We start from the raw sequence: 25,995 nt of genomic DNA on the forward strand, positions 1-25,995 counted from the left end.
CTCAAATAACCATAACAAACCTGATCTATTACAAACTCATCATCACACCCTTATATTACTGTAACAAGCTTTGTTGGAAACAACCTAAACTTTTCATTAGAAGGAGCCAGCAAGAGCAACAGAAAGTCTTTTCCTTTATCGTACAAAAAAATTGTAGGTAAAAGACAAAAACTGTTTGATTCATTTGGCGAGCAGTTGGCTTAATGCATTGCAAAAAGCTGTTGAATTGTTCACAAATTTCAGAGTTTACGGTATCTAAACCAAGAAGCCTTGATGACCTATAGCCCTTTTATGGGGGAAAACATGAAATATGTCATGAAAAAATCTCACCTTTTCAAAAAATCCACTTTCTATGTTGAGACAATATTCTTGCAGATTACAGCCAAAATCATAGAAAATATCTTTTGGAGGGACTTCTATGTGACTATAAAGAGATGCATAAGGGTCTTTTCTACCCTCAGCATATGCCATGTGGAATCCATAGCAATGTCCATATGACGGAAAAATCATAAAAAATAAAGATGTAGATCCTCTTGCTGAAAAAAGGCTTTCGAAAAAAGTTTATGACAGGTCTCAAAAGACATGGGATGATCATCAGCTTCTGTATTCCTGGCTGCCTTTCCCTCATCTATGGTAAATTTTACGAATATTTCTCAAAGCATTACCACTCGGTGTGAAGTAATAGGCCCGCCCATATTTGGGTGGATTATATGTACCTATCTGTTCTACTGCTTCTTCTGGTGGGAAAGAAACAAAGGAATTTACACAAGTTAATATATGTTTAATAAATTTGACGATATCTTGTGTCAACAAATTTTCATTCTGATTTCAATACATAGAATTTGCAATGAGATTTGTGACCTCTGGACAGTAAAAAAGTTTTTTGCATGGCAGCGTTGAAATATCTGTCCCCATTTTCATCTGGATTATTACTACTGATGTAAACAAGTAGTTCATCTAATGATGACACAATGCACTTTGAAATAATTGTAGACAGTGGTGCAGTAGTAGATAGCATAACTTTGCACAGGCAATTTTTTTCAACATCTGGCATATTACCTACAAGGAAGCGCTCAAATGAGTCCTTAACATCTTCAGGTAAAACGGTCTGAAGAAAATCTGCCCTAGCAATGACAGTATCTTCATCAAGATTAGCCTCTGCAAATTGCTTTTCTTCCCCGAAAACTATATTTGCAAAAAAAAAAAAAAAAAAAAAAAAAAAAAAAAACAGGTGCTCTCTACACACTTCATATTTTCAGCACTAATATCAATAGAACTTTTTAAGAAACAACGGTCTAATCTACGATGTAGCGTTTGATAAACTGCAGGTTTCGTCGGTTTTTCAATAGGATCAAAAACAGCATTTCGAAAGCCAATCCCCATTTTTGTTCCATCACATGCTAATTGGTGTAGTGTAAATTTACATACTTCACATGGTTTCCTGAAGTCAATATGCTTGTTTGATGCCCAGCTGAACCACCATTTAAAAAAAAACTCCAGGGTCCATAAAACTTCGAGATTTTGGAAAACGTCTGATATAAGTAGATGTCATACTTTTACAAAACCCTGAAATGTTGTTTTAGAATTCAAAACTTGATGTACATACATCCAACCAATTTCGTCACCTGCAGCTGTATCAGAGTTATACACATGGATACATGATGATTCCCCTTCATCCCATGGTAACAGGCAGCATGAAGCTGTACATATACGTGTATGAATATTACATAAAACTGGGACAATCTCAGTATACAGGCGGATGCGTCTTTTAAAAATTGTAACCCCATCAAGATATTCAGAACTTGTCCAACCTGCCCCAAATGGACATGTTGTCAAAGGTACAGACTGAACAAAAATAGGACCTTTAAGGCATCCATCTACCCGAGGAATACAGTCTTCATTCTTATCATTAAACAAATCCCGTATTTGTACATCAGCTGCTTACTCTTTTGAACATTCCTTCCTCGCAAAATGAGAACTTTTATATGGGAATTTCCACAAACAAGAGGAAACATCAAAACATTCATGCCAGTATTATTTCTAAAGTCTTCCAATATATCTGACCCAAAATCAAGCTCTTAGGGCCGCGGTGGCCGAGTGGTTAAGATGTCCCGACATATTACCACAAGCTCTCCCCCTCTTGGATGCGGGTTCGAATCCCAAATGGGGCAGTTGCCAGGTACTGACAGCTGGTCGGTGGTTTTTCTCCGGGTACTCCTGACACGTCCTTACATGACCCCGGCTGTTCAATTACAATTTCAACAATATTTTATTGACATTATATACATCAAAAGGATCGGACATCAGGCTACGCTTATTTAAGTCCTTTTCAGTTCATATTTTTAAATATTAATACATATATATATATACACATATAAATTGAATAAGTTACAATACAGTAAAAAAGTAATTACTAGTTAAAGGGGGATAACTCAAATTTTAGTTTCAATAGAAAATGTTTTGATTCAATTTTTATTATTTGGAATTCATATTCCTAATGATTTTAGGTTTCGAATAGGGATAAGAATCATGCTCATTTATTGACAGACTAACATACATACACACCATGAGATAGTTGGCCATAAAGTCCCTGCGCTTCTGCACACTGGCCCATCCCCTTGGAATCTGTATGAGAGTCTGTAAACAACTAAGCATTTTATCTTTCGTTGTATGTGAAAAAGAAAATTTTGGTATGAGATTGAATGCAATTTCTTATGCAACCAACATTGATGATTCTAATATGTATATAGTTCGATCATTCAATTAAATAATTATATATATAGTATAATAGATTCTCAATATTTAATAATCAGTAATCAGTATCCATCCAGCCCGGATAGTTTAGAGTGAATTAGAAATAAATATCAACATGTACATTAATTTTAAATTGTACTGCTAAATAGTATTTTGACTATCAAGCAAACAAGTAATCAGATATGGGTACTTGTTACTTGATATTTGCTTAGAGGGCTATGCTACATGTATATAATATACATGTTTATCAGAAGTCAAATCTTATAGTATGGCAGATATATATATATACCCTGGCTGTTAATAGGTCGTTAAACTAATAAAGCCAAAGTCAAGCTCAATTTGCGGCAAGTCTGCATGAGGATCATCAAAAGGTTGTTCATCAAAATCCTCAATACTTTCTATTTTAAACGTTTGCCATTCTTGGGACTTATGGATGCATTTTAAATGTTCACACAGTGAATTTGAATCATCAAACAATTCAATATTGGATAATCGATAATAATGGATTTGCAGTATCCATTTAAATATGAAATAACATATTTATCAGTAGATGCATTGAAAATAATGTGCACAGTTGCAGGTTTTCCATCAGGTAAATTAGAAACTAAAAACTTCCTTGTATTATTTCTACCAATCAAAGTAACACATGGTTTCTCACAAAATTTTAAACCTTCAGCGACATTAGGATCAAGTGCAGTTTTATTTTCCTGGGAAATAAGGATACTTGGAATAACACATTCTTTCAAAAAGCGACAAAAGCATGCATTAGTTGAAACATCAATTAAGCTATTTTGGAAAACATCTTCTACTCTGGCGCATTCTATTGGAGTTCTGTATATTCTATACGAACACCTGTACACAAAACCATCCTCTTTGCCGAGAGGTATCAAAATAATCAAAATTCGAAATTTTTCCATTTTCAGGATTGTAATCATTTAAAACTGTGACTATTTTATCATCAATATTTAAATGGATACTTAAAGTACCTGACTGTATAACATCTCGCTTGAAGCTATCTAAATTTTCTACAGGTGAGCTTCCAAGGGCAATAGAAAACATTTCCCTAGTTGCTCTGCCGTTTCTAGTAAGTTTTGCTGCAGGAGCAACTTCAACAGTATTATCTGTATAAGGACAAGCAACTAACTTATGAGTATCATTTTTCAAAAACAGTCATGAGATTTGGTAACGGAAATATTTTGGTATTGACTTCGATATTGGCAGTCTTTCCTCAAATCTAACTTTTTATTGCAATAGTGATTGGCAATTTGATAAATAATTCAGATAAATAGACTGGTTTAAAAGAGGTAGAGAATTGGGAAAATTTTCTTCAGCAAAATGCTCGGACAACTTGCTTTGTTCAGTCCGTATTTGCAGAGGAAATGACAGAAATTTGTATTTGTAAAAACTTATCATCTGAGGACTCTGACTCTATATGTGCATGGAATCCCTTTCTGACATAATGAGAGATATTTAAAAGCACACAACTGACACCACAATTTTCAGCATGACTTAAACCATTTCCCTAAAGTAAAGTATAATTTTTATCAGTTCTTCCATTTTTGCCTTTGATCGTCCTTTCACTTTCACGATTTTTACTTAATGTTTTAATGTCAGAATTTGTAACAACTTGACCCAAAAATAATGCTTCAGAAGAAATGTCTAATACCTCGAGTAAGTAATTTTTCAGCCATTGAGACATGAAACCAGTATAGCAACCTGATTTAACATATCTTGCATAAACAATACTTCTTTCAGTAACCTCTACCATAAACACATTACAAACAAATACACCTTCAGTAGTATCCGGTGATGCAGAAAGCCTTATTGCACAATCTTCTACTTCTAGTAAAAATTTAATTATTAATTAATTATTTTCTTGTAATTTTTCTACTATTTTCAACTCTGTAACTATAGCAGTTTTACACCTCTACAAATTTTTCATTAAATTTGTTTCCCATGGACAGTCATATAGATGTGGTTGCGAATGGGAAGTTTTCATCTTTTTAAAACTCTTTTAGTATTATGTAGAGTGAAGGCAGTACATGTACCTTTGAGTTCAGGTACAGAAGTTACAATTCTAGTGTGATCAGTGTTGTCAGGCATTTTCACACTATACACATTATTAAATAATGGCATATTTAGTTCCTGTTTATCAGTATCGTCATTAAAACAATATTGCTCATCAATGAATCTATATTAATTACTCTTGAATTCCTATTTTCCTGGTGGCTGCCTTGAGATGAAATTCTCCACCTTTCCGTAATATTCTTTTGAACTCTTCTGTTGTAAATGGAAAAGGTATCATGTGGTCAAATATGATGTACATCTTCTTGATGGTAAATGAAGAATCTAACAGTAAAAGGTTCAAGTCACCTCTCTGTAAAGACAGAGAATACACAAATCAAATGAGTCATGAACTGTGTAACTGGTTCTTATTAGAGAAATAAACTTATTAAAGGCAAATACTGACCAAGAGCATTTTTGTCACATAAACTACATAAGGAGAAGAAGTATTGTATGTTTTCCCATTCAATATATCCATTTAATAAATTTTAGTTATCACATAGGCGTGATATAACCTATCTGCATGGTGATTGGTTGATTCTGATGAATGGTACGTATTTCAACGGATCGATTGATTGATCATCTAGCAGGAAACTCCAAACGGGAAGAGACAAAGGCAAATATTAGTCATATGATAAATAGAATCGTTTCCCTTCAAATTAAATTGATGATATTCGTTTCAAGTTTTTCATTTTTTCTCTCTTTAAAGGCCATGAAAACTTATAAACTCGTATTATAAATCTAATATGGAGGGAAACTCATTTAAGAGTAATATAAGTTGTCAAATATGGTATAAAGGGAACTTATGCTCAAAGTCTAGATTTACAAACCTTGTGAGTTTTATGAAAATGTAGTTAATGTCAATGATAAATGGCTTTAATATTGTAAATGTTAAAAATCAGGGAAATACAACCAAAGCTGATCAATAGGAAGAATAATAATACATTTCAATGATTTATATTTCCAGTAATATGTATAGATTATAAGACTCTTTCATATGTGGATATGAAGGATAGGGATATTCTACCCGAGGGTCACAAAATGTAGTAAAACCCGAGGCTTGCCGAGGGTTTTGCAACATTTTGTGATCCCGAGGGTAGAATATCCCTATCCTTCATATCCACTTATGAAAGAGTATTTTTCTTTCATACCACGACGTTTTACTGCAATTTTACAACTATAATATCCCGCCATTTTGAAATAAATTCGAAGAAATCCACGACTGGAAGTCAATTTCCATACATGAAAAATTACGTGATATTTTCAACACAAATTCCGTTGCTTGCATCTTTTATAGTAAAACCAGTCAATTTTGTGAAAAAATGTTAAAATTTTACCGAGGAAATAGAGATTTTGTTGACGCCGTGACGTCACGAGGCTTTATTGCATGGGTAGCCATGCAATACAGCCTCAGGCGACATGAGTGTATTGCCCTAGACCAGCCAGTATTACACGTGTAGGTATGAAAGAAAGCATTATACTAACCAAGGCAGGCGGGCAAAGCCGTAGATCTGTGGAATGCTCATCAAGATAACCGGAAGGCAATGCCTCACACCAGGAATCAAGTGATTCGAAAATAGTAGTCTGTAATTAAAATATCAATTATCAAAAATAAAGTAAAGAATTTCTTAAGAATCCAAAATAAAGCTTTGAGAATTTTGAATTCTATGTTATTGTTTGCTCAACACTTATTTCAAAACAAACTACTAGAATGTATTAAACAGAATGGTGTTATAACCGTGTATATGTGTTGAAGAATATGGGATTCCATATCTCTGTCAGTAATGTCAGGAGCTCCACAGACACAATCTCCCCGTCCACATATGATGTCGAACACATGGGTACCAGATATGTGTCTGGCAAGGTCTTGTATTGATGGAAACGTCTGCTCATTACCTCCACATGTTTGATGTTCACACTAAAAATGAAGCAAAAATCTTTTACATCTATAGCATCCAAAAATTGATACACAAAACTATTACAAATGTATTTGTTGCAAGACGTAAAATACACCTTAGCACATCAATAGTAAACAATATAAATATCCGAACATAAGTTTGTTACTTAAAGAAATTATACAAGAAATTATATCTGAAACAAAATGATGAAAATTAAGACAATTCAAATTATTGCGTAAAAATGTATGCATTTCTGATTTACTTCCCTTATAGATTGGGCCAGGATTTGCCTCAATATCCCCACAGGACAACAAGGGTATAGATGTTCCTGTGTGAAGACCAATGATGCTAGTGTTTGTGTTGCATGTAGTTGGGTCTTTTTGTGCGAAATGGCTATTTATGTTGGGTTGGGATGTTGTGTTGGTTGGTTTATTGTTTCTGTTTAATGATTTTGGCTGTGTGGTATGTGTGCTGGTGTATTTGTGACTTGTTTGTTTGTCTGAAAGTAATATATAACATTTAGATAACAATAACATTATACAAAAGGAAATCATTAAACAAGTTATCACATTTAAAAAAAAAATTCCCTTGGTATATATTACATATTCAAATTTATATATCCATAGTACTTCCTTTAAATTCATTTTTCTCTCTCTATATTGCTATTTTCTCCTTGCTTTTCAAATTGAAAACTATGTGTAGTAATGAAATTTGCTGTTGCTGCAGTATTCTCCACTTGCTGTAGGTTACACCCAGAAAATGTCCTCATCTGAATATGCAAATATAAACTATAACACTGAATATGCAAATATAAACTATAACACTGAATATGCAAATATAAACTATAACACTGACAGTCAATTATACATACCAGTATTATTTCCCTGGTTCCTGTGGCACTTGCAATAGTGGTCAAGGAATTTTATAACTTTGTTGTGATATGTGCCACAACAATCTGTCCCTAGCTTCTAGAAACGGTATAAACAGATTTAAAGAGTGAACTTGTCTAGCATATGGTTGATTCCAGATTTGAAACATTGTAGCATGTAAGATTTAGGTCTTAATATTAGAAATGTATTATCTATGATGTAAGAGTTTATAATGCCGGGTGTTGCTCTTGATATGCTCTTGATATTTTCACAATTTGGCAGATATGAATATCAAATTATCAACCGAACCATGAACAATGTATCGCAATACAAACCGAACCAGATAATTCGTACCATTTCACCCCTGATCATGAGATCAGTTCAATGCAAAAAAAAAGTTTAGCTCTTGGCATGTCGCTTTTCTATAGGTGTCAAATCAGACTGAGACAATCAGAAGATGACAAGTGGACTAATATGATAATCCTATTACGTAATAATGGACAGGTTAGCTGAGTTGTTATACATATATGATAAAAAATTGATCAATGTTGACATGTACTGAAAAGCTGTACTTCCGGACTCTAATCTTATACATTGATAATATTAACAATATGAATACTAGCTATTGTGATGTCTCAGACATATATTTAACAAAGAGTCTTATGAGTAAATGTCTTTTCAGTTCAAAGTATATTTACCACTTCGCGTTTTATCACAAAATTTCCTTGTTATACTTCTATGAACACTAAATATCAGAAAGGCGAGATCCTCTGTTTATTGATGTCACAATAGAGACATTGATGCTGTGTATTGATATAGAACGAAACCATAATCCGTGATAAATTTAGTCTGTAAAGTAGACTGAATTCTTTATACGGATTTATGCCACGGTTTGTTAATTTCAATGGGTTATGAAAACTGTTAGTAATACCATGATTTTGAAACCAAATTCTATTATATCTTCATGTTAAAACCCAGCTAGTAAAGTTTCCTTTGTTATATATGATCATTATATCAAATAATGGACACCTTTGAGTCCATTATGTAACTCTCTGTCCATTATTATCGGGCCACTGTCCATTATTCCCCAAAATAATAGACAGTCGGGAAAATAATGGACAGTCTATTTTGAACACAGGAAAAAACCGCTGCTGTAAAGAAAACCAAACAAGTTTATTGAACCAACCAAAATTTTTACAATTATGTTCATTGCTCCATCGAAATTATTACTTCCCTTTTTAGCTGTTACTGTTCTGAAAATAAAAAAAAACATAATTAGAGTCTTGCATTATTATTTGTTGCATATTTTTAAAACTTGTAATTGACGAGGAATAGGAATTCTACCTTCTTGATTGAGATGGAATAACATGCAGTCTTTTAGCTGAGATATCTCACAACCCTCAGACATGTAATCTGATGATTATTGTTAAACATAATATAATAATCATAGTAGAGCGAAACCTGTCTAATCTGACACCTAGTTTCCCTACATCCTCTCTGTAACTGTTCCGTATTCAACAATAGTATACAACAATCAGCTGATAATACCTGACTTCCTACACCCTGAATAATCTGACCAAACAAGTTGCTCCAACGTGGTGTCGGATTAGACAGGTTTAACAGTATACCAGTGCAATGCTACTATATCAATCAGATATGGCTATTCTATCATATATATACAACATGCGCATGGTTTATTAAAAAAAAACCAGTTATGTTTAAATTGTAGGGAAAACTCACCTTGCTTGTATGTACTTGATGTAAAGTTAGACAATGCACATGTCCTTGTGCACAGGGACTTGTAACGTAGGTTGTGAGAAAGTCTGCTGTGTATACATGTGTACTATATACTATATAAAAGGACAAGGGAACCAACGGCTCGCTTGGAAGAGGTACACCTGCCTCTACAAAAGTCGCCCGTATTCCGTCAAACATTGATAAATATGTACATATTTAATACCAATATATTCTTAAATAAATTTTCGACATGGAAAACACAACTTCAAACACAAAATAATATATTAACATACCTTTATTTCACTATGAACGTGGAAAATGCAGTCAGATATCACCGATGTCGTTTTGCCTGTCCAGTAAAATCTAGGTCAAAAGCACTCATATTCCCTTGTAACAAATTCTGTATGCATTCCTTTCACTTTCTGGTGATATTTTCCCATTGCAAATACAAATAGGCTATCTCTGATAACTCTTTCATTAATCCAATCCAACAGCTAAGCGAGGAATCACACTTTTTTTTATCCAGCACGCGAATCTTGTTCGTATAATCCGCCATATTGTAATTGATGATGGGTACTTTTTGGTGTACTCGCCCTTACCCGATACTACACTGAAATTCTGTACTCAGACTCTGTATAAATTAAGTTTCACGGTTTAGGTTCTTAGAAGAACCTTAATTTGAGATGCACATATCATTAATTGAAGAATCTAACTTAAATGGAGACTCTAATGTTGTACTTGACCGTTACCACATTGATATTGTAGCGTTTATTGTACAGACACCGGGTATATGGTGTTTCCAGTCCGGGTCCGGGTATGGGGTACACAATATCCACATAAACGTGTTTAACCTAGATTTCAGTGGACAGGCAAAACGACATCGGTGATATCTGACTGCATTTTCCACGTTCATAGTGAAATAAAGGTATGTTAATATATTATTTCGTGTTTGAAGTTGTGTTTTCCATGTCGAAAATTTATTTAAGAATATATTGGTATTAAATATGTACATATTTATCAATGTTTGACGGAATACGGGCGACTTTTGTAGAGGCAGGTGTACCTCTTCCAAGCGAGCCGTTGGTTCCCTTGTCCTTTTATATAGTATATGGTACACATGTATACACGACAGACTTTCTCACAACCTACGTTACAAGTCCCTGTGTCCTTGTGCGAATAAACAGGTCACTTCAAACAGGCAAGCAATTACTCCAGTTAGAATGTTATATCATCTGAATCACAGCTGCGTACATCCCTAAATGATGACCGGGTAAGGAATATATCACTATCCGACATGTTCAAAAACACTGTTGTACCTCCAAAGGTGTAAAACTAAATGATTGTGCATGCATCTCAACATTGTTAGTCCATTATTTGTCACAGGTGAGTGAACACCTGTGCAATACCTGAAGTGGGATGTCCCATTTCTCTAACAGGGTACGCACGGTAGTGGGTAGTGGTATGATGGGTTTTAAGTAGGATAAATTCCTCAAACGTCCATTATTAGAGAGAATGGATTGTACCTCGCCCTGCGGGCTCGCTACTATCCATACTCTCTTATAATGAACAGGTTTTCGGAAATTATCCATTACATAATGTGATTGTGTTGTTAGACAATAATTTGTTTTTACGGAAATCCTTCACTGCCAAGCAATTTAGAAAAAAAAATGTCTCAGTTTAATTTCTCTCACCGACACCTTTCTTTACGTGAACCCGGTTATCGACTTTTACGTTGTCATTTTCCACATAAGCCCATCACTGAATCGATTGTATCGATTTGATCACTAGAACATATGTTTTATCCGACGTCCAATTTGTTTTCACTTTCATCTGGTTATAGCCTCTTTTCGTCTTCGCCACACCATGTCACATCTAATTGTATTTTTATGATGCCTCCTGGGGCACATTATTTTTGAATCTGTAGATCTGAAGAAATGACGTGTCCATACAAACTTTACTTAGGACACGAACGTCTCGTAATGAAAACTTACTTTTGGACATGCACTTCTAATTAGGTCGTCTGAACGCTTGAACACCTATAATCAGTTTATCTAAACGTTTGTACCGATTGATCTTTGACAGAACGAACTATTAGTGGCCTAATTTAGTATATTTACGACCAGTAAACATCAACGATGACCACACACGAATAGTAGTAATAGTAAAAAAATAATCTGCTGAAAGTCAGACCCATCGTCAATTATAGATGTTCATAGCCTGGATACCAGGAAAAGATATTTTTGCACGAAACACAGATAATGTTTTTTTTTTTATTTTTTTTTTATTTTTTCATATTGCCGACTGTGATAAACATCAAAAGAAACAATCGATACGTAGATCATAACTTGTAACTTGTGTAATGGCGTACGTATTACATTTTTATTCTCTCTGGGAAAAGCAGAAAGGATGTTGTTTTTCGACCGTTAATATCAAAAATACGCCAGGTTAAAAAAATAATCAATTGCGACTCTAATCAACGACATCATCATCATCATCACTGCAGTCAATGACGTAAAAAATGTTTATCGAAAAAATATTTTGTAATGCTTTTAATGTGAGTAATGTTAAAATGTCAAATTTTCCATCGCTCAAATAATGAACCTGCCCTGCATTATCTCTGCCTTGATTTGCAGTTGCAATTTTTAATTAAACGATACGACCCTGAGAGCTCAGCGTCGGTTATAAATGGAACGCTTTCACTCCCGTACCACCTGGATCACACCCGTGACGTGTATTCTAATGCGCAAATTATGGTACAACACTTACAATTCACGAGGACAATATTTCGCGGCTTTCTATACGGGCTTATATATGAATTTCGCAGTTTACCGATTCCTAGAATTCCTTGAACTGTACGTTGTTGTTGGGTACGTGATTAAATTAAAATATTTCGCTGGTGTATAGTATTCGCAGATATTAATTTGATACCAATTATTTCCACTTGTAATATCACTGAATATATGAGGCATTAACTACACGAGCGGCTTAGTCGACAACAAGTGCTAATCATTACTTGTTTGTGTGATCGTTGTGCGGCGGATCTGACGCCGGGTATTTTCTAGTGAGTTATGTCTGGACAAACAACATAGAGTGGCTGTAAATATAACTATACTCTAACGAGAATCAATCAATAGCATAATCACATCACACATAACTACCAATACCTGCAGTCTATTCACACTCAAACAGGCAGTAATAATTGTTTAAACGCACATTATTCGGCAACATTGAACGTTTGCTTACATAAAAAAAAAAACGTTTGTAGAGTGTGATAGTTTTTTCGGCCATCCAATATAGTATACCTGACCTGTCGCTCAGATCAAAGGTTAGCTTTGTCCGCTAAACCTGCCTATAGTATTAGGTTTTTTATGGGGATTTTTTTGTGCATAATAATTAAATATTAGGCGAAAAAAGGCTAATAATATAGGCAGGTTTAGTGGACTACGGTAAGCTATCCATACTATCGTAAAAATTGTTTCGTTGATTTTTAATACTGACAAGTTTGTCGTTTGTTTGATGCTAATTTTTGTTTTTAGGTTGTTTTTACAATGACGCTACGTAAGGGCGGTACCCCGAGATAGGCTTTGCATGATAAAAAAACAACCACCGACTCATTATTGCTAGTATGTCGGAGTGCTTAGATTGCTAGTATGTCGGAATGCTTAGATTGCTAGTATATCGGAGTGCTTAGATTGCTAGTATGTCGGAGTGCTTAGATTGATAGTATGTCGGAGTGCTTAGATTGCTAGTATGTCGGAGTGCTTAGATTGCAATTGTGAAAACACCTAAGAGTAAAATGACTAATTTCGATTCATCGAATTAACTTTCGTTTCTTTTAGATTTATAAGAGTAAGCAACATAATTTCATCTCTTATGCTATCCTATTCTATTTTCCAACCATTTTATATTGACTTCCGCTAAGGCAGTTGTCTGGTGGATAGGGAAGTGGTAAATATGGGGCAAAGAAGTTACAACAGTATTCACAAAATGTTCGCTAAATTATCAAGAGATTAATTTAGTTGTTATCTTTATATCATGTAAACATATTTGTGTTCGTTCTGTGTCTGTTGATATAGAACCACATTGCCTTGAACAATTGACAATTCTTGTTCATACTATTTTAATGTCTACTTTACCCCATATGTTATTTTGACATGCAAATGTGGTTCATCTGTGAAAGTAATCAAAGATAACATTGTGTCTGATATGTTTTATGCATGCCATGTATTACGAAAACGGATGAATATATCAGGCTATTTTTGCTCTTTATTAAAATTATACTCATAATATGCAGGATACACTAAAATAAAGTTGAATGAAATACATCCCCACCTGATCAATACAACATTGACATCGCACTTCCTAAAAAGGATATTGAATGAATTACTGTTTCCAATGAAGTCAGCGCGGTATAGTATCTATGGTACTCTTGAAGTATATGAGGTAAAATATAGTGCTGCTCTTGTTGCCTGCCTGTTATCCATTTATCTGAAAACACTTGCGACATCAACCATTAGAAACATTACCTAATGGAATTTATCAGAGATTATCAAGCGAACAAAAGAACAATTTCGTTTGAGTTCGGCAGACGTTATTCTCACTAGTTACCACTGACATAACACTGTAAAGCCACATCAGCCATGTTAAGAATGTTAAATCTCTACGATAGATTGTATTCCTATTACTTTTATAAGTAACGTTACACCATCGCATGCATCCTGCTTTATTTTGTACTTGTTGTCATGGTAACCATTTCCTGTTAACACTATATCTAAATTTGTCCTGATTACAGCCGTATGAGGGCTGGTCAGATAGTATGATGCTAGCTAGGGAATCATTGTTCGAGTCATTGTTGATTGCCTATATGTAGATCATTAAATAATGTATAGTATATACCGTCTACCTGGCGAGGTCCATTCACAAACATAGAGTACGTATTGGTCTATCGACCATAACGAAGTGTTTAACCGACATTACAAGGTAATGCTTCATGCATTCCATAAACTCGAACTGATTCCAACAGAAAAATTGTCATCCTGTAAATACAGCAGAATTCTGTTTCATTGTTTTCTACTGCTCACTGGAAAAAACTTATCGATTTTACGCCGTGCATTCATTTGCGTTTGTTTATAAACACCGTAGCGGCTAGCCAGTGCCCCAGTGTGGATCCGGAATTCACTTCACGTTCTGACCATAACTTTACTTACACCAACACGACATCATAGAGTCTGCGGAATACTTCGTTCATTGGTGTTGTCCTACCTTATAAGGACATATTCCCTTATAAGGAGCTTTGTGAAGCACGTGCCGGGATTCCTTACCTTCGGAGCGATTATACGATAGCAGGTACCAACGTAGATCGATGCTATCTAAATCCTTAGTCGAGTGACAAGAGACGATAGTCCTTAGCTGTAGAATAAACATCACGTCAAAATGGTAAGTAAACAATTCTAGCAAAACGTTACTTATATTTCAAAGTCACTGAAATAAACCGGTTAATATGTAGGTGACACCAATCGTAGCGAATTTTTTATAAAAATACTTTACAGAGATTTTTTTCTTGTATGTAGGTATCAATTGAGATTTCATTACCTTCTGAGATAAGTAAATGCCACTTTCGCAGAAAGTATGGCGTTGCTTACACTTGACGTCAAAACCAATACCTACGCACATGGACAGATAACGTCGTGATATGTCAATACAGAATACAAAGTAGGAGATGTATCCAGTAATGTAACATTGTAAAGGCGTCGTGTTGTTTACCTGTATACCTATCACAGTTAAGTGTGTAAACAACTTCTCAAAGAAAAGTACAATAGATCTACATGACGGATATGGTCACTGATTTTGAGATATTATTAGAATGGATATTTGATAGAGATACATTTTATCACAAAACTACAGTAATCTATATTTCGTATAATCTCAACATTCAAACAATTTGCAAAAATTCAGCTGAGGCCGACATTTGGTCACGACGTCTTCGAATTCTGACGTTAGTATTATTATTATTATTATTTCTTTATTTGCCTTCATAATCATAGTTTACTGACGTGAAGCCATGACGTCACGATGAATTCTCAACTAATGGAAAAGCACTCCGGGTTACACTAGTCACATAAGCGAATAAATACATTGGAAAAGTCACGGTACATCGGACAGATTATATTATGAAATAATATATTTGAGAATGACGTATAGAACTTACTCTCTTTAAAGATGCTCCACCGCTGACAAACGGTATTTTTCACTATCAAAAACAGGAGCAGACGATTTAGTATTTTTCTTCAGTTACAAAAGTTACTTTCTTAACGCCAATAACCTTAGATGACCACAAAGAATCTAAGACTTTTTTTTCACTCTTCATCTTCCACAACATATATATTCTCTCCGTTACTATAATGATGGCATCGCCTTATATTTCATTTTTATATATATTTTTTTTTTCTAGAAATGCTAGTCTCATCTTAATCAGATAGCTATTATGGTTGTGGTTATTGATGAGCATTTTGGCAGTCACAGAAAGTTTTTTTTTCTATTTCAATTTTTTCTTGTTTGTTGGTTGCTTAGTTGAACGCCAATGTAAATGAATACTATGTGATATTAAGTAACATTTAGTAGTTTGACCACGATAGAATACGCATATATCGATGGTTAAAATCCACCCTCCAAAACTCCATTCACCTCAAAGGATGTGAAACATTGCTCTTGTTGGTCAGTGTCGTCATAGATATGACAGTTGTTCTTGATACCATGACATTACCGCCACGATACCATCACGCGACGTCATGACATTACCATTACGAGACGTCATGACATTACCATCACGAGACGTTCATGATATGATCATCACGAGACGTCATGATATTACCGTCACTAGCCGTCATGACATTACCATCAGGAGACGTCATAAGATTACAATCACGAGATGTCATGACATCACCATCACGAGACGTCATAACATTACCATTACGAGACGTCATGACATTACCATCACGAGAGACGTCATGACATTACCATCAGGAGTCATGACATTACCATCACGAGACGTCATAACATTACCATCACGAGACGTCATGACATTACCATCACGAGACGTCATGACATTACCATCACGAGACGTCATGACATTACCATCACGAGACGTCATGACATTACCATCACGAGACGTCATGACATTACCATCACGAGACGTCATGACATTACCATCACGAGACGTCATGACATTACCATCACGAGACGTCATGAGAGATTACAATCACGAGTCGTCATGAGATTACAATCACGAGACGTCATGACATTACCATCACGAGACGTCATGACATTACCATCACGAGACGTCATGACATTACCATCACGAGACGTCATGACATTACCATCACGAGACGTCATGACATTACCATCACGAGACGTCATGAGATTACAATCACGAGACGTCATGACATTACCATCACGAGACGTCATGAGATTACAATCACGAGACGTCATGACATTACCATCACGAGACGTCATGAGATTACAATCACGAGACGTCATGACATTACCATCACGAGACGTCATGAGATTACAATCACGAGACGTCATGACATTACCATCACGAGACGTCATGAGATTACAATCACGAGACGTCATAACATTACCATCACGAGACGTCATGACATTACCATCACGAGACGTCATGACATTACCATCACGAGACGTCATGACAATACCATCACGAGACGTCATGACATGGAAACGACAGTAAGCATTAACACTTTTACTCATAGAATTAGTAGAAAACATCTCCCATATTTATTGCTCAAGATTAAAAAAAACATGCTAGTAAATACTTGTATATAAACGAAGACATGTATTAACAAACGAATAAATCACTTATTTTATTTATCTATTTGTTTTCTCTTTTTAGTTAGTTTTTATTAATATAATTTTTATTGTTTATTTTTACTGAGTTATTTGTTTTCGCTTGAGTAACGTAAACGTGGCGGATTTTTATTATAGAGAGCGCAGCGAACTCTTGTGATAGAGGTGTCTCGGTAACGTAAGGCCTATTTTATGTAAATCATCCAATATATGTAGAGTTGGAAAACTTTCCCAAAAACCGGAAACAGGAAGTCAACACAAGATCCAGCATCGCGCAAGACAGTATCCAAAGTCACACTCTACTGTGATTACAAAATCATACTCTCGCATGATTACAAAGAAGTAACGCTTGAAAAAATTCAAAATGAAAACATTAGTGAAAGCTAAACCTTCCAATTTATTCTTACCTGAATCTAACAATTACATTTTGTCCTGGATCTTAAACTAAAAAGCCGTCTTACGTGAGCAGTTGATTCGGAGTTTTCCGCCTGGCGACGGAGAATGACGTTGAGATATAATTTGTAGCCGCAATCACGTATTTTTGCAGAAAGTGAAAGTAGAAGTATTTTATGTTCAATATTGTTTTTCTTGTTATAAACTCAATGCCAGTAATTCAGCAAATCTATTATTCTAATAATTAATAATTCTATGAATGGTTTCTAGCAGTACAGATATTCAGCGCACCCAATCAGCTATAAAAACAAAACACATGTCAATATCGATAAGACTGTTGGGTCAGTGGAGATTACTCTTTCGCCGTTGGAAATCCTTCATTTACCTGGCATATTTCTATTTAGTAACACAGTTAAAAACAATAAACGAAATAATGGATTAACTGCTGCGCTCTCAGATAGGCTTAGCCTATAATTATATTTATGCTACAGGTTACAAGAGATTCCTAGTTACGAGCAATGGCTTAAAATTATGTTATCATCATATTCCGTCTTTGCATATTACAGAGTTAGCTCCCTTCTGGGCAGGTATCGATTGTTACGTCATTATTTTGTGAGTGTAATTCACGTCATTTTCTCCGAAAAGTATGACATTACGCTCGCAAAAACATGACGTCACAATCGATGCCTACTCGCAAGTGCAGATAACTCTGAATATGCAAATCCGGAATAACGTAAAGATGACGTCGCCTTCTATAACGCAGCCATTAATTAGCTGAATTAACAGCGCAATGATATCAAAGAAAAGAGAGTCCCTCAAGAAATTTTGAATTTTACTGGTTTAGATTGATTTATAAGGATAAACATTTAGAATATTCAGATTTTACAGAATTTTCGTGTTATATTTCCATAACATTATTCAACTTAATCCTTAGATATTTTAACATTGACCCTAGAGTCATTTTAGAACGGTTTTTTTCGAATATGTTCAGCACTAAAGTATGCTGTTGGAATAATGATTGTTCTAGCATCGTATACATGTAAATTTCCGTCACTGAATCAATCGTTAAGTAAATCGTAGTATTCTTATCTGAAGTTAACGTCAATGATGTCACGATTCTCAGTCACATTGTTTCTGTCATTTTACACAATCTACCGATAACATATAATTTGTCTTAATTCATGAATCTGATTTTATTATACATGTATCATACATGTTATTGATAATCTGGTCCCAAGATCATGAAACAATCTTAAAGATGCTCCACCGCTGACAAATGGTATTTTTTCCTCTATCAAAAACAGGTGCAGACGATTTAGTATTTTTTCAGTTACAAAAGTTACTTACTTTACACCATTACCACCATTGAACAATTTGAGCTTCTAATTTAAGGATGTATTCTTCTGAGGTTTCAGTCCCGTTGAAGTCTCGTTTCAACATAAATCAAAGAAGTTATGCGATTTTCAAATATAATTTATCAGTATCTGTAGCAAGTTGCCAGATGCAAATTTTGTCAAAAAATTACATTTCTATTTTTAGTAGATTTTTTTATACAGGGATTTTAAGAAATGGCCCATTTAGCGGCCATTTTGAAATTGTGTCTTTTTTCGCTTCAAGTAGAGCCACAGTTTTTCCATTTTTTACTGAAATTGTTTTTACTAAAATCATCACTGCGCCAGCATTTTTAGCTGTATTTAGCTAATTTTTGCTGCAAATCGTTACTAGGTTCGTAGTAATTAAGATATTGAGCATTAATATGTGAAACGATACACGTTTGTGAGTTTATTTTTACATTTAATGGTAATTTGGGCACTTTTATTTTTTACCTTAAAATACTGAAAAATAACAAAAATTAAAATGGGGCAAAAAAGTAAGCACACGGACCCCTAATTTTTCTTCCTGATTTAGAAAGAACTACCGTTTCCCTATTGATATGCAAAATAATAACAAAAGTTTAATACCAGAACTTTTCCTATAATGGGTTAAATTTGGCAAAAATGGCTGAAAATGGTGCATTTTGTAGCTCAAAATTAAGGGGTAGGGGTAGCATATGTTGTTATTCTGAGAAAAAATATTAGTCTAATTGATCAAAACTGGTATATTTTTAAAGAAGACTACTAGAAAATGAATTCTACAAACATTCATTCATATCAAACATCTCATTAGGAAATTATGGCTTTAATCGCTATCTCATATGGTCAAAACGGCAAAATTCCCATAAAATCCAACATTTTGTCAACTAGGTGTCTTCGAGTGACAAAAGCTCAAAAACGAGCACACGGACATATGGTTTTTCTTCCATTTTCTTTTATGGTACGAACTCCTTTTTCCAAAAATCTATATGAGAAAAAAAGTTTAATACAAGAAAATTTTGACTTCTCAGAGGTGTACACCCTTAACTTCAGTTAAAAATATGAAAAATATTTAATTGCATCCCGAAAAAAATCCGTGGCACCATATTCTGTATGGAATGAAGTACTGATTGCGCATGCACCAAAGCCAAAACAAATTATTTCATATTATTTTTTATGTTAATTAGACATATATGTACACGATTAAACACTAATTATAATTCAAATGATAATTATTATTTATGCTCTGTCGGCGGTGGAGCATCTTTAAGTCTAAAAACCGTCTTAAGGTTAGACTTAGCCAATCACAGCTGACGTTACAAAAAGTTGTCATTTCACTAGGCACAAACTTAAGTTTAAGACTATTCCACTAATCCATGGGCCTGAAGTAAAATTGTTGCCAATTATGGCCACTGTCAAAATACCAACATGGCCTTGAATCTTCTCTTTCCTTGTTTAATATCACCTAACTCCAGTAACATTCATTTCGAAGAATTTCAAAGGCAAAAATTGTTGTGAGAAATCCAGCGGGCGACGACATTCTATCATGTCATGTTCGATTCGGACCTTAGCGTTAAAACTGATCTTTTGGTCTTATAATGCAAGCGACATATGCAGAAAGCATTAGACGTCATATTAACAGCCAGGGTCATTTAGGAAGTGCCAGGTCTGCTGATGGAGGGCAGTGTGAAAACCCGGAGAAAAACAACCGCCCAGCGATCAGTTCCTGGCAACTACTCCTCATGGGATTCGAATTCACAATCCGGAGGTAAAGGGTTTGTGGTAATGTCGTGGAATATTGCGTGATCTAGCGAGATATATGCCAATGATAAAGTTTTATTTTATTTTTACCTTGGTTTCTTTTTTACAACGAATGTCGTATTCCTTTGTTTTAACATCAGAAAGTAGTGGAAGTCTAAACATGAAATGAACAACAGAAAGTTAACCTCCTGGCGTTTTAATCCATTATCTATGTGTATACAGTAGTAAAGTGTCGAATTTATGTACATATCCCCCCATTGGGTTAGGAACATTCTTGAATATATATCAGATATCAAGCAAAAGCCATGTATGTTCGCAGATAAAAATATGTGGTAGTTTATATATTTTTGATTTTTGTTTTATTATTTATTAATTCCAATGATGTCATAAATCTTGGAATGCAAATACACAGCACACATCATAATCAATATTTAATGAAGTTCTGAGCAGTTATCCTAGAAATAAACATTGATTTCTAAATCTTCAAACACTAATGTCTGTTTACATGATTTAATGCATGGTGGGATTGCCTATACACGGAGTGGTGAGCCCAAGGCAAATGCTAGGATTATATTTCGTCACGAGGCGCTGTAACGAGGTAATGGTGATATATATCTAAAAGGCACTTATCTATACGTTTCGTATTGGGGGTGGGGGGGGGGGGGGGGGGGGGGGGGGGGGGGGGGGGGGGGGGTGTGTCTCCATGTAACACTTTGTATGACATAATAGGAAGGGATACGTTTTATGTGGTTTAATGTATTCTGAGATAGAAAGATTTCTATCACAATATACTGATGTTCTTGTCAAAAATGGCGTCCAATAACATTGAGCTGAAGGTGAAGTAATGATTAGAGTAAATGTTTTAGAAGATCGCGTTTATCTGCAGGATCTGTCATTACAACGTAAACACTACATAACGAAAGCAATTAGCCCCAGACTAGATCCCAGTCCGTACTGAGTCTCCATCTCTAGTGAGAGACTGCATTACTCTATCAATGATAAAGATAGCATTGATGTCGTTTACGGATCCTATATCATCAAAGGTGGATCTCACAGGTAACCAGTCATTTTGTCGATCATCCTAGCACGTCTGGCAGCGCCAGTTGTCTTATCATGGCCTAATCGCACTTTGAGGACTGTGACACACTTTCTCTTACTCAACTAGTCAGAGACACATGGAATTGATTCACAATCTGTCATGGTTCTTAGTTATCTATATTAAAGCCCCATTATGTTTTGGGGTGACAAAATATCGTCATAAAGTACCAAACTTTGCTGAATAGTAGAACATATATCCTTATGAAAATATCCGGTAATAAAAAATACCCAACATTTCTGTGTTTTCCAAAAACAATAGAAAACCCCTCTTCGGAGAGGGGGAAATCCGTAGTTCCGCCCCAGAGCCAAAACAATCTAGTACGCATGCGTAGGCACATAAAGAGTGGAATTTCCCTAACAAACTTCAACATCATGCATATACATGTACGTGCATGGCCAACGCACTGAAGACTCGCCAAATACGTGTCAGCGAACCGAACACACATTCAAACAACGACAATTTAGCGGTCAAGTTGCTCGATCGCTAGCACGTTACGAACCCACGCATTCCACGCGTGGACCTACAAATACATGTTGTACATGTACATGTACAAATGTATACAATGTATATATATGTACTATATAAAACTAGGCTAAAACTGTTCAAAAAGTTTTTGTTCTTGAATGGAAAGCAATCAATTAACTAAATTATAATTACAATGGTATTTGCTGATCTTATGTATTCTGTAATAAAGATTTATAGATGCCTATTGGGCCTAATCTAGCTTTATTGAAATGTGTACATCGAAACGAGATGAGGCCTCCAACGGGGTGGCTCGACAAAACTCGTAAACAAATGAAAGTAAACACAAACACGCCATGTCGTTACCAGCTATATAAATATTACACTTTGTTTCTTTTTATGATAATACAGCGATGTATACATACATATACATACGAAGTCTGGTAAGCCTACATGTTCTACTCCATCGAAGACCGAACATAAACTTAGACCAGTGTTTGTTTGAGACAACAGGGTCAACGACGATATCGGCATTATCGGATATATCCATGACAAATGATCATGATCATGAATTACTAACTGAGTACAATCCACATTGTAGCATAAGATTATTATTATGAACGTTGTAATTACTACACGCTGGAACATATATACATAATATATGTTTATGCTACATGTAAAGATACATGTACATTTTTGTATATGAACCGCTGGTGTGTTTGGCTCTATAGACATTTTTCTCTCTTATATATATATGCTTGCTCCACAAATCGAACTTGTTCTATGAAAACAAATGGACTGAATGCTAATAAACATAATTCACGTTCAGCGTAAAATGGAATGCACACTCGTGAAACTAGAGAAATTTCAGTTTCAATTCCCTTTTCCTTTTTACTACGTACATGTATACGGTACTAAGAATTACGTACTGACGGCAAATGATAGTCCACCAGGTAGCATCAAGGTCAAAATAATATATGTTGTGACTTTTTAATGATGAAACTCCAATAGTCTGACAAGATTTATATCCCCTTGTGATTTACTCTAATACTGACGTTTGTACTAATATAAATGCGAGTCTTTGATAAGTTTAATTCGCTCAGTGTACATATTTATTATTAAAATTGCAGGCCTATATTTAAAAATGCCCATACGATAATTAAGACTCATGCACTTGGTAATCAATACTTGATGTATATACACGCATACTCTGATGAAATGTATGACCATCCTTTTCTTACCACACGAAACGTAATCGAAACATTTAATCAGTTAATTATACAGAAATGAAATCTCGAAATGTATCGGTATATAGCCCCCTGGTTGGAATATATACCAGAAAATGTTTACATGCATAATTGATAAAAAAAATTAAGTAGGTAATAGCAACGGTATATATGTCAATTAAGTAGGCTGGATCCTAACAAACACATATAAGTTGTGTACATGAATACTGAGAATAGATATATATAGATGTAATATACGATATATACATGCAGTAACCGCGTTGATCATGAGCAAAGTAATGTAATACAGACATGTCTCAGCATACAGATTGATATGTATCTCGACTACATTCATCTACATGTACATGTATGTACTATCACATATTTCATAGACATAAGAATATCGTTATAAAATACCCAAAGAAGAAATAGAAAGCAGTTATAATACATGTATAGAGTAAGCTATATTAGTCCACCTCTATGCGTATGTTTAATTCTAAGTATTTAGATATACTGTGCTCTCCTAACTCTCGAATTACGAATAGATTAGTAGTATCATGATATTTATTTATTTATATATCGTTTGGAATAAATACCGTATTTATCTCAAATTATTACACGAGAGGAAAGAAAATCAACCGATCATCACCAAAATTGACACGGCCACGTGTTTATATTTATACGATAAAATACCCCATATGGTGCCCCATGTATGCATTTCACTATTTACATCCACTATTTTTCGATTAATACGTATTTTGTATTAAGCTTTATATAAACTATAAGTAACCTTTGACAGGACACATTTATAATATGTGAAATCTGATGTGTATCATATACTAAAACAATTATAGAACATTGTATTGCTCACCGTTTGCTCAAAACTGTCCTCTCTCTCGGCCATGCTCGTTTTGTTTACTATATCCGGGTATCGAACATATACGTATACACGAGGTATTTTTAACTATGCAAATCAACCCGTTCTATTTTAAGAATTCTTTACTAATTGATTATTGCGTAATTATCTTCATTGGAAAGAAACCAAATGAAGAACCTTTCATAAGGGATGTTAATGTATATTTTAGCAAAGTTTGGTGAAAGCATAATGGGACTTTAAAGCAGCCAATAACAGTTTTGTTAAAGCTGATAATGCAAGATAAATATCTTGAATGTACGATGGTCAAATTGGGCTTTTTAGCGCTTTTTTGGTCACCCAACGTTTGACTTTGAGATTGAAAAAAAAACACCAATATCTGAAATATTGTATTGCGTAACTCAGCTGGTACGAAATCCAGGTGAGATAGCACACTGTAGTTGAATATAGTTAAATCAAATAATAGTCATACCTTTTACCGAAGTTATCGTGAACTGTCTAAATTAGATTAATCATTGATGTTTATAAAAGCCGAGTTTTGTAAAAATGTCTGACTGCTACGATAACGACATGTTTCCAGTCTCCATGGTGATTATCTGATCCGATTGACTTCCTGTCTGTGTGTTGACTTACAGTCCAGACCTTCGATAAAGACTAATGTTCGTGTTGTTCTCTCCCTTACCGTTTCATTCTTTATTTACATATTACAGCGTTATTGTCGGTGCGGTAGGTATTTATTGTAGCGTCATCAGTTTGTGAGCGTTACGTCATATATGTTAGAGAAAACGACGTGAATTTGTTCAGATAAAAATGACGTTACAATAAATACATACCCAAAAGAAGGACTGTTTGAGTGTTTGATTTGGAGACTAAATTATATGTTAGATGTTATTACTTATCTTATGAACAGTTTACTGGACCGTTTAGACAACGGCAGTACGCAGGACAACGCGATCCATTCTGTACAGTAATTTATAATCACGAATTATTCGAAATAATTACATAAAATAACACTTTTTATCTGAAGATCAAAATGTAAGCTCGTGCTAAATTCAATCGGTTCTAAACGAGATTTCTTCTGAGATTTCTATTTCTATCTAGCTTGTAAGTGACCATCGTATATGTAATAGATTGGTGGCTGTCGATTTTGTATTAGTCCATGTCTTCTGGACATTGCTTGAAATCTCGTTTCTAGGAAAGTGAACATCTCATTATTAACTTTCCGCCTTATTAACAATCCATTGATCTTGTTCCTATTGTATCTAACTTTTCATTATATCTCCCACTCCTATTGACCATTATGGATTTTGATTATGAGCGTATATATCCGTGGGCAGACACTGACCGAAAGAAATTAATCTCAGGAAAGTTAGCCTCGCATGCCTGACGATCGTTTCCGTTAAAATCACACGAAACCGATTCTCGGCCTTTTAGCAATGATATCGTGCAAAGTAAGGGCATGGATACCCAGACTGTGTTGTGTGTATAAACAAATAGATTTGTTATGAATTGATAAACAATATTGTACGTGATGACAGTGAAATTTATCAATTACATGTATTAACATATCTTTGCTACATCCTTGTTTATAGAAATGGGCAATTTTACAAATTACCAAAATAACTTTTCTCGGTGTAACACAC

General features: G+C 34.8%; 1 protein-coding gene and 1 pseudogene across 1 annotated transcript; both read right to left on the reverse strand.

Annotated features, from left to right (window-relative positions):
- On the reverse strand, positions 1-1,548 carry LOC138308782 (uncharacterized; annotated as a pseudogene).
- On the reverse strand, positions 1,546-24,382 carry LOC138308875 (uncharacterized). Its single transcript, XM_069249910.1, has 6 exons — positions 24,350-24,382; positions 6,557-6,736; positions 6,304-6,402; positions 4,959-5,131; positions 2,566-2,637; positions 1,546-2,242 (listed from the first exon to the last, which is right to left on the reverse strand). Exons 1-6 carry the CDS (start codon positions 24,380-24,382, stop codon positions 2,071-2,073), a joined length of 729 nt encoding a protein of 242 aa, XP_069106011.1. The 3' UTR covers positions 1,546-2,070.
- Positions 24,383-25,995: the final 1,613 nt, after the last annotated feature.

The sequence above is a fragment of the Argopecten irradians genome, chromosome 15, assembly GCF_041381155.1.
Source record: "Argopecten irradians isolate NY chromosome 15, Ai_NY, whole genome shotgun sequence".
Taxonomy (NCBI): Eukaryota; Metazoa; Mollusca; class Bivalvia; order Pectinida; family Pectinidae; genus Argopecten; species Argopecten irradians.